General features: G+C 50.4%; 1 protein-coding gene across 4 annotated transcripts; it reads right to left on the bottom strand.

Annotated features, from left to right (window-relative positions):
* DNAL4 (dynein axonemal light chain 4) lies at positions 1-4,884 on the bottom strand. Of its 4 annotated transcripts, none has more exons than XM_074901362.1 (4): positions 4,825-4,884; positions 3,233-3,453; positions 2,319-2,402; positions 1-1,187 (listed from the first exon to the last, which is right to left on the bottom strand). In XM_074901362.1, exons 2-4 carry the CDS (start codon positions 3,302-3,304, stop codon positions 1,023-1,025), a joined length of 321 nt encoding a protein of 106 aa, XP_074757463.1. In that variant the 5' UTR covers positions 3,305-3,453; positions 4,825-4,884; the 3' UTR covers positions 1-1,022. The 4 variants fall into 4 exon arrangements, with proteins under 4 accessions (XP_074757463.1, XP_074757464.1, XP_074757465.1 ...); XM_074901363.1 differs by having other exon boundaries at positions 4,829-4,857; XM_074901364.1 differs by lacking the exon at positions 4,825-4,884 and adding an exon at positions 4,294-4,399.
* Between the last annotated feature and the right edge of the window lie 5,886 nt (positions 4,885-10,770).

Raw genomic sequence — 10,770 nt, forward strand, 5'->3', positions numbered from 1 at the left:
AATTTTTTATTGTAAAAACACAGTTCCCTAGTTTTATATAAATAAGCCATATATGTAACATACAATTATGTTCGTTCCATCCTCCAACATTGTCAGCTTTAAAAAAATGAGACAGGCTAAAAGAATGCAAGTCCAAAAAGACATTAGGCTTCTGATGACCAAGTGATATCTCACATGGAGCCGCCTTCCTCTACCAGCCTCCAAACAAGATGCTGAAAGTACACAGCACTTGCAACACCCCCAAGAACTGACAGGGAGGCATTTGAGCCTTATGAAGAGCTCTCACCCACTCCCCAGGCATCGTCAGCCGCCTGTGTTTTCATGCTATCTCAGTGTGCGGTGGGTGAGAAAGGAGGGGGCAGTTTGCATAGCAACCTCCTACACCCAGGCAGCTCAGCTGTTGTACCCTCCCAAAACAAGCAGGGAAGGACAAGCCGAGTCTGCTTTCCTGGGGCAACACCTCCACAGGCAGCCCGAAGGGAGACCCTTGGCACTGCCAGTTCTGTACTGACATCTCAGAAGAGGGAGGAAGAAGGTATTCTCAGCATTCAGAGAGAGGAGAGACAGGTGCTGGTCAGAGCCATACCACATGGTAGTGGGGAATGCAGAGAAGAGAGGACATGATATGGCACAAGTGGGAGGGAAAAAAAAAAACCAACAAAACAAACCATAGGGCTAAATAGCGCCTTTCCTCTTTCACTTCCTCCTCCTAGCATTGCTGTACTGTCTGCAGTGTGTCGTGCAGTTACCTATTCCCCACCTCCTTCCTGCTTTGGCTCAAACACCAAAGAAAGAGCCACAGACAGATAAAAAATCCCACGAGCAAGGACAGGACAGCTTAGCAAGTTTATATGCACAGACACACCAACTATAGGTATCCCACAGAACTGTTACATCAGTATGAAAAAAAAAATATTGACGTTTAACTATTAAAAATAAAGCCCCACCTCCAGATTGTACAAAATCTGTCAAGAGAACGAAGAAATCTCTTGTATGCAACAAGTCTGGAACCTGGCCAGATGTCAGGAGCACTTCCAGACACACACGGCGAGGCTGCCACCAAAGAACATGTACAGCAGATTCTTCACCTCGTGAGTGATCTCAAAGCCAAAACCTTCCCCAATCACCACATGCCAGGAGGACCCAAATTTCTTGTCCATCATCTCTTTGATCATCTTGGCAGCACTCTGGAGAATGTTAAGGAGGAGAGTATAGGGTGAGACAGAGAAAGCAGGGACTTTTTATGCAAATATCCCCCTAATCTCTTCTTCCTTTAATACACTACTCAAGCCATGGGCAACAGGTATAGCAGCTGCACTGCAGGAACTGGGAGCTCCCCAGAGCCATGCCCAGAAGTAAAACAGGTCTCTGTTTTCAGCAGCCTCCAACACAGCATCCAGGGGAAATTAAAGAACTCCATCTAGCAATCACTTCTCTCATTCACATCATCTGAAGCAAGAGTTCTGGTTCAGATGCTGATGGAGTTATGCTGGGTGCAGTGAGCATAAGAGGAGATTCAGGTCACTAAGCTGCGACTATTTTTACAGGAGTCAATTTTTTTCTCCAGCTAATTACCAAAACACTGAAACTAGGCTGACTTTTAAAAGTCTTGCTTCTCCAAGATCACACCCTGCTTGATCTAAAAAAACAGAGGAAGATTTTGCACTACATGCAGTGTCTCAGGAGATAGGACAGAAGGAATCTCTGGCTTCATAGCTCTGCCTTGCTCTAACACAAAACCACTCCAGCAACAAGCATTCTGCCCTGTCCACAGAGCAAGGTGTATTTTCCTTTATTGTTGGCTCTCAGAGTTAAGGGCAACCTTTCCAAAGACCATAACTTCTGCATCACCCCTCATTTATATGGTCTCAGCAATTTCATTCAGGAAGCTGAAAACCAAGAGGGAAAACTTAACAGACTGCACCTAAAGGTTCAAAGGCTTTAATGTACTCATCCCCAAAACAAGAGTCTTCACACAGTTCTGAGCCAAGCCTTCTGGACACAGGGCATTTTACAGAGTGGAAGCATGTCATAGGCAAGACAGGATCAGGAAGGAGGTAAGGTTTGGGAGGCAGCATCGCTACTAAGCACTTTGCTTTCCTGCAGGAAGCAGAGATATTACAGATCCTGCTGACAAAGGGAACCGAACCTGAGATCTAGCCAGGCTCTTTGCCACCTTCTACCCTTTCTCAGTGCAGAAAGAGAGTAATAGGATGTCAGGATCTGACTCCACTCTGCCCTGCACCCTAAGCCCTGCTCCTGCTGGTTCCCTGAGCCACAGCAGCTGAAGGCTGGCCATTTTGGGATTTGGCTAGTACCTCGTTGTTGGTGGCATATTTCTCACATGCTGTGACACACAGCTCCATAGCCTCTACACGCATCTCCTCCGGCATGTCTGTGTGCTGGAAAAAGAAAACAAACAGAAGGAACTAAGCAGAAAAGTAAGAGCTAGACACAAGACAACAGTAAGTAGCCCTTACTTTTACATAGGCTATAGCAGTGGCCTAGACTGCTGGCCATGGGCAAAAGGCAGCTAGTCCCCATGACTGTTAATGTTTGTTTCAAGGTGGGGGGCATCAGCAGCAACATGGGCTTGTCCATACACCAAGCATTTCCACTGTTTCAAAGAACAGTGAAAATAATAAATATGAAAATGGGTCACTGCAATACAAGTGATCCATTTGTTCCTTTGTCCCAACCAAGGAAGAATTCTTCTCTACCTAAGATTAAGACTAGCACTAAGTAAGCAGAGCTTAAAGGAGGAGAGAAACACATTTGTCAGTTTTTCTGTGTTAAGATGAAGGGAAAGCATGTTAATACTGCTCCAACCAGAGTTCTTAATTATTTCTATAGGCATAACAAAGAAGTCTAAATTACATAGTCTTTTCTTTCTCTTCTGCTATCTGGCTGGCTAGTAAGATCTTCAGCTCCTCTAGGAAAAAAAGCAAGCTGCATCCAGAACACAGGAGAGGGCTCCAAAGGCAGCACGTTCAATCTATTAGATGGATTACAGAGGGAGGGTGGGGAAACAAGGTGCTAATGTTCCTGACAGAGGTCAAGGAGAGGGAGAAAGCAGCAGCGATGACTGCGATCCTTGCACAGGACCATCACTACACATGGTCTCACAGAAACTACTCAGGGAGAGAAATTCTAGCTTGAAAGGTTGGTAAGAATGAAGGTAGAACTTCATATCTGTAACACTGATAAATTAATAATCTATCCTTGCTCTTACCCTAATCAGTGGAAAGCTGTGAAGTCTTTTATAATCAGCCTCCTCCTTTTTCCCCTCCCCGGTGTCTGCCATGGTCCTTCCACAGTGACCCCGGGAAGGGGCAGAGGGGCTGCCTGGAGATCAGCAAGGTGCTACAGGGCACACAGCCAAGAGGAACACAGCTCCGTGAACACAGGCAGAGCAGCTTCAGCAGGAGGGGAAACTTCTCAGCCCAGAGGACACTGTTAAAACAAAAAACCCACAGGAAATTGAAAGAAAGCTTTGAATTAAAATGGAAGGCAAATAAAACTATTACAAAAGTATATTGCCCCATCTCAGTTACTTACTGTTTCTCAGTACCACCTTCACACACCATGCACTTAATCTTACAGACCATTAACACAAACAGATTTTTAAAATGTATCATTTTCCATAAATGAGGCTTCAAGAGCACAGCACTTTCCCAGAAGCACCAACTGAGCTTGTGGGAAGAACCAAGTCAGGACACAGCTTCCCCACAAGAGAGGGGAGAAAAATACATCAGCCATTATGTCTGTTGATTAATTCCAAAAGGATCTTCCCAGGACACTATTATCTGTGAGGGTTTCAAATTGCACATGACAAGCAAATAGTTAAGAGCATTTTAGGAACGGGATCAGCATACATGTGTGGACAAAAATGTTTAACAGGAACATCTTGGTCTGCTTTGTGCACTTGCTCCTCATATCCCTGAGCATTTGTCAGCCGGGGAGGACCATATGGGAAAATGCTGGACCATGCCTCTAGGCCTAATTACCAACCAGCCTCTACTTGGGCAACACAGAGGCACAGCACTGTCTGACTGGCAGATTCAACCATTTCACCCTCTGGTTCTCTCATCCAGAACAAAGCACCTTCCTCTCCTACCTAGAGGAAGCAAGGGTGATTCCATATTAGAGGAAAAACAAAACTAACACGGTGTCAGGCAACACCACACTGATCAAGCATTTATGCTAAGCATGTAGAGCTGCTGGCTAAAGCACCAACTCTGACAAACAAGCATTTCTCACACGAGGGTTCATGGGATCGGAAAGAGTCCCCACCACAAGCTCCACAGGACAGAACAGCCACCTGGCTGGGACCAGGCTCCTGCAGCACAGCAAACCCCGGGAGTCACTTCAAGGCCCAGCTTCTCCCGGGATGTGCCCAGGGCCACAGACCGAAGCAGGCCGGAGGCCGTTTCCCCGGGGAGGAGCTGCCGACGGGTAGTTGCGTCGGTTAAAAATACAGGGCAGGGAGGAGGCCTGGGGCAGTCCGCCAGCCGTGGGCCCGGAAAGGCACACCACAGCCCCGACGGCGACCAGAGGTGGAGGACAGGGAGCGGAGCCACTGAGCACCTAGCAGAGGGAAGAAGGAGGTGAGGGGCACGGCAAGAACAAGCTCCCCCGCCTCCTCTCCCCGCACCGCCGCGGCACCAGCGAGGGTGGTGGGGCTGAGAGGAGCGGCGGAACACGGTCCGAGCAGGCCGCACGCTCGCCTCCCTCAGCCCCACAGGAGAGAGATATGGGCTCGGCAAGCGGCTCTAAACAGAGGGGAGGAAAGGGGACGCGGGGGGTGTCCAGGCACGACCTCACCTACGCCGCCACGGCCCGCTCCACCATCCCAACACTGGTTGCTAAGGAAGAGCCGAACTTGTCATAGCAACCGGCGCAGGAAGTCCCACCCACCTCGCCGTCCATTGGATGTCAGCGCGCCGCCCGGCACGTCTGATTGGCGGCCTGCTTTGTCGGCTACCGCGCGGGGGCTTGGGACGGCGGCGGCAGGGTGGCCACGGGGCGCCTGTCGCTAGCCGCCCTCGGCCCCGGTTCGGCGTCCCCGCAGGGGGTGGCAGCGCCCCCGGCCCAGTGCCCCTGACTGGAGCAGGAGCAGGAGGAGTGCCCGGTGCTGGGAAGGGGCTGGTGGCCCCTCAGGGGGCCTCGTTAAACAGCCCCGCCGTGGCGGGCGGGAAAGGCCCATGATTTCAGTCCTGCGTGGCCGCGGGAGCCACAGCTGTGCCCCACCAGTGCCAGGCCCGTCCCTGTGCACTTCCCCTCTGTGGGTCACCTCCGGGGCTGGCTCAGGGGCTGCTGGGGGTCTCCCCTGCCCTGGGCTTGGAAAAGGGGCTTCCAGGAGACTGCCGGCTTCCCCGCCTTTGCCCTCCAAGTTTTGGCGCTGGGTTTTGGCTGCAGGGACAGGCTCTGAGCCCCACCCGCAGATGAACTGCCTAGTGGTGGAAAAGTTACTGTTTTTCTGACTTGAAACCCTTCTGGGGCCAAGTTCTACCTTTTGATTTAACAGTGAGGATAAATACTGGAGTGGTTTGTGACAATTCAGGGTTTTTTTATTAATGTGTTTCATTGTATGAGGGAGGCAACCACTCATGTTTGATGTGACTGGAAAGAAGGAGATTGATGCCATGAGTATGGGTCATGAATTTGCAAATAGCTCCTGTAACACCTCCATCCCCACCAAGCTCAGCCCTGCCCTCCATGGCCTTTATTTTTCTAATGTCTGTTTGCTTTGTGGTTTTCCTTGACTCTCAGCTCTCTAGGAAACCTCTGTTGTCTCTGCATCCTGATAGCCAAACACTGATTGCCTCTAAACCAGGGTTTAACAGTTTCCTGTGGGTCTAGGATTGTATTTGTCTGAAATCAATACAGGTGAAGAAGTTGCAAGCCCCAGGATAAGACCAAGGGGAAAGACTTCTCCTGTGCAAAGCCTTAGCTGCTGGGCATGATGCTTGGGTTTCCATCAGGGCCTGTCCTTGTCTTGCAGGGTGGCTTGTTTGGGTCTGATCTTTCATGCAGTCTTCTGGCTGGTGTATGTTTGAAATGTCCTCATTGCTGTCTGTCTGCTGAAAGAATAATTGATTTCTAGCTGTCTGAGAAGGAAAAGAGTGGGGGAGGAACAAGCTGGGCACTCTCCTGCTCCTGCCAGTTCATGAAGAAGTCCTCTTCCCTCACCGTAATCTCTAAACTCCCCCCTCTGCCCTGTAACCATAGGGGGAATATCTTGTCTCTTTTGCTGGCATGACAGTGAATCAGACCTCCTGGTTGTCAGTTGCCTGACAAAGTGGTGGAGGCAGCAAAGCTGTCTTTGGGCTTGGAAAAACAACGCTGCAGTGATGATTCGTCTTTGCCTTCAGCACTGGTGGTGACAGAAATGAAGTGCTGCCTCCTGTCTCCCTTGTTCTCCTACCACTCCTACCTCATATGCTTATTCCTTCTCCTTCCTCCTTTCGGCAAGCATTGGCCTCTTGCAGTGAAGCAGGCACAGAGCTAAATTTGTCAAAGAGACAGATAAAAGCTGGGAGATACTTTTTTTTTTTTTTTTCCGAGAAGATAATTAGGAATAGAATCTCTGCGAGGAAGATCTTTCCATCATCGTTACTTTATCTCCAGGCAGCTACTCTAATCTCTCTGGGGACACAGCACTTTCAAGAATCCAAGAATCGTATTTTTGCTGTGGTTTTTTTAATGCTTTAATCCCTATGTAGTTCACCCACTTTTGCTACTAAGCAGCAAGTTGGTGTGAGCTGGTGTGTTTGTGTGTGTGTGTGTGCCTGTGTGTGTGTGGGGGGGGAGCAGAGCACGCATGCGTATGTGATTCTGGGTTCAATTAAATGTGCTTTGGTTTTGATCAATGTGTCCCCAGGGAGTGTTTCCCTCAGGAAAAGCTGGGACTGGTTGTAAGGATTATTCATCAGCGGCTGCTAGCTGAAAAGCTAAGGAAAAATGTCCAAACCCAAAACTGCACAGGACCCAAAGATAGGAACACCATGTTTCTTGTGTGTGGTGCATGATATCGTGGGGCTGCAAGATGGAGATGCCTCCTGAGGAAGGAGACCATCCCTCTGGCCTGTCCCCATCTGCTGTGGCTTAACAAAATGCGGACAGTTTGTTTCTGGATGGGGTTTCTGTGGGCTGCCTCTCTACAGCACCACAAGCCAAAGCCTTGTGGTCAGCTATGGGCCTACATAGCTGACACATACCAGTCCCTTAGCTGCTAGTGTGAAAGGCAGATACACGGCCGGCTTCACATCACGTGGTCTTTAGTTTCCATACTGAGTGACCAGGTGCCTGTCTGTAGCTGAAGGAGAGTCTAGAGCAAGGGTCCAATTTGCCCCTCTGTATCTTTAAGGAACTGTAATTGTTGCTCTGCTCTGGCTGGTCCTTTCTTATTTGCCACTAAGCACAGAGGGAAACTCTTTCAGCCCTTTGCCTTCGGCAACCACAGTGGAATGCAATAAAACAAAGAAGTGCCGTTTTCCACCTGACATTAGATTGTGTTGTACTCCTTAGCTGAGAAACAGAAATGTAACCACCAACTGCAAAATATATGTATATATAATATATGTACTGCACCACTCTTTCTTTTAGCCATCTCCATCATCCATCATTGACGGCAGGAGGATAGTGGACAGCAGGCTGACTCGTCATCAGGTGGAGGGCACCCACAGACTCTCTCTTTTCTTGGCCCCTTCTGGCCAGGTTTTGGGACTTCCCCATCGTTCCTATGGTCACAGGCCCTGCCGTGGCCCATCTCCTCTCTTGGATAAAGCAGGAGGCTAGAGATTGCTGTTCTGCCTGTTGGCTGCAACCCAGGGGCGCTGCTCTGCACCACCTTGAGTAGTACCAGAGAGCCTGGGCTGGGGACCTGGGACACACCAAGGTCCGCCCTACAGCTGGCTCAGGGCGGGTAATATGGTCGCAGCTCTCTGGAGGCAGGAGAAGCACTCAGGAGGACCCATGGGAATGCTGAAGCTGTGTTTCATTGGGATCAGAGCACTGTGATGTGTTGAACTGAGGGAAGGCAGAGTCAGAGATGCTGGGGTGTGGGAACAGGTGGCAGCTGAAAGCAGCCTGTACTTCTGCTCCAGAGGAGAGAGCAACTTGCTTTGGGACGGCCAGATCCCATAGTTTGCTGGGCAAGGCAGTGGCACACGCATGATCCCATAGCTACTACCTCTAGTAACGGCTGCTACTGCAGCAGTAGCAGCCATGTGGGAGCCGTTCCTGTGCCAGATGCTCTGGAAGCACGGCGTATTCCCCATGTGAGCGCCACATGACACTTAATGAGCCTTCCTGGCTCTGGGAGGGAGCAGAGGAGGCTCCTGGCAGGATGGGGAGGCACAGGAAGGCAATTAAGGCAGCCCCCCATTGCTAGGGCAGTGCAAGTAATGCGTGCTTTGGAAGTGTTACCTCCTGGGGATGAAGTACAGGCTGGCTTGAGTTGGTTCGAGGGGGCCAGGAGGTTGTCATGCTGCAGGGAGCCATGACCTGCCAGCTCAAAGCTGAGGCCACAGGTGTCAGGGAGCACAGGAGCTCCCCAGAGTCCACCCCGGGGCAGGGCTCCTAGGGCTGCCTGTATCCCTGGCGAGGCAGCGCCTGCATGGCTCATGGTGCCCTCCAGAAAGCGGGGCAGAGGCTGGAGGGCGTCAGGAATTGCAGTGTTTTCTTTTCAAACGTGATAATAGCCATCAGGCCTGAAGGTTTCTTGTTGCCAGGTTTGACCTTCACTGCAGGATGAAGCTCTGTGTGGGGTTGGGGTGAGCCTAGCTAAGCCCTTGGCCTGCAGAAAGCCCTGCAGCAGCAAGTCCTGTGAATTAGGAAGGGAAATGGCAGTCCCTTTCCTCCTCTCGACGTGTGCTAACAGCCCCTTGGTGGGGAGATGGAGGAGAGCATGTAGGTGATATCCATCATGCCGCCTGTCTCGCCCGCCATCTCCTCTTGTGCCAGCCCTGCTGAACCACCATAGCCCAATAGTGCCTCTGCTCTGCCCACCTCTTGGGTTTCCTCCATTTCTTTCCCCCTCCACCTTAGGTATCTGGACACAACACAGCATCCCAGCTGAGCACTCCTACCCCAACCACAAAACCTTCTTGCTGTCATTAAAATTTTCCTTCTTTAACCTCCTAAGGGTGACTTTTTTGTTCCTTGTCTCTTCTGCATGCAACGTGTTGTTTTCCAACCAGCTGCCCTTAGAGAGACTCAGGGCTTTCTCCTGAGTGCTCCTGGTTAATTTAGAAGCAAGCAATGTGTGTAAGTCATTGTAATTACTCCTTCCAGCCAGCGATGCCATTGATTTGTTGTCTCCTCCACTTTTTAAACCCTGTCACAGGTTTGCAGCTCTTGCAAGGCTTGGTTTACCAAAAATAAATTGTCCCGTCTTGCTCTCCTCCTCCCCAGATGGGTGAGAAGAAGCTGCTGCTTCCCACAGAGAGCCAGGGCAGGATGGAAATCAAATATTTATTCCTGCTCTTGATTTTCTGTCTCCCAGCCAGTTTCTAATCTCCCTGTAATGCCTTCAGTTTCTGAAGAGCCTTATACGGAGGCGTTTGCCATAAGCTTCTGAAATGTCTGGATAAGTTATATCAAGTTTCACTGTGTCCCCCCTGGTCTGCCCAACTGACTGTGAACCTCTGCGGGGAGAGGAGGTCACCCTGGCAGAAGCTGTGCTGCTGGGCTCCCCTCTTTCTCCCGTGCCAGAAGTGACAGATCCACATGTCCCGGGGACATGGCTGGGGTTGGGATCACGCCAGCATCACCTGGCAGGGAGGCAGAGGACAGCACTGAAGTCCCTACCCAAACATATCCTGGTGTCCCCTTTGTTTCTGCTTTTCTGAGAGGATTTACACAGATTTTGGCATGCGCTGAGTTTCCGGGCTCTGGAGGAGATGGGTTTTATGCCAATAGCCTACACCAGCGGCCAGGCTGTTTCCATCCTTGTTCATCCTCCCGCATGGCTCCTGCAGCTTTAATAGGAGGGTCTTCTGGATGAGTTCCCCCACCCATTTCACCTCCTCTTAAGTCTGCGAACCTAGCAATAGTTTTGGATGTTTCCTCCTCTAAAAAGCACTGTCCTTCCTAATTATGCTGCTGTTATTTGGGCACACAAGCAGAGGTCACCTGTTGAACCCCCTCCTCTTAATGATGTTGGAGTGAGTCTACAGCTCAACGAAGCCCTTGAGCATGTGCTCCAACTGAAGTATGTACTCTTATTCGTTTCTTTAAAATCCCCTCAACTTTGAGATGTGCTGAAGGGCTGAAGGTGAGAGCCCAAAGACTTTGTTTTATAGCACTAAATACCCTCCAGAAGAAGTGGGAGCTGGGAGATGATGTGAGGAGACCCCACCAGAATGGCAGCAATGGCAGGCCCCTGGGAAGAACTGAGTCCTCTGGCTTTATGCTGTTTTCCCCAAATACTGGCAAGGTTGTGTCTTTCCTAGGAGGGACAGGACCTACTGAGGGGCAAAGCATCGTGCAGACCTGGCCACAGGTTGCTCCAGAATAGGTGGCTCTAAGAGCTGTGCTGAGAGTAAAATAAGAGTAATAACCACCTTGTGCTTAGCTAGGTCAGGAATTCATTATTAGTACTCAGATTTATACCTGACATGAGCTCCTTGTCATCTTGGTCTGACCTGAAGGCTGTGATTTCCCACTGGTTTCCACTTCCCTGTTGTTGGGATGGGGGTTCCTCCTCTGTGGAGAGGTGCTTCCCCCAACCCCCTGGCAGCAGCCTGTACGCCATGCTGCTCCATG

This window comes from Athene noctua, chromosome 3 (assembly GCF_965140245.1).
Source record: "Athene noctua chromosome 3, bAthNoc1.hap1.1, whole genome shotgun sequence".
Taxonomy (NCBI): domain Eukaryota; kingdom Metazoa; phylum Chordata; class Aves; order Strigiformes; family Strigidae; genus Athene; species Athene noctua.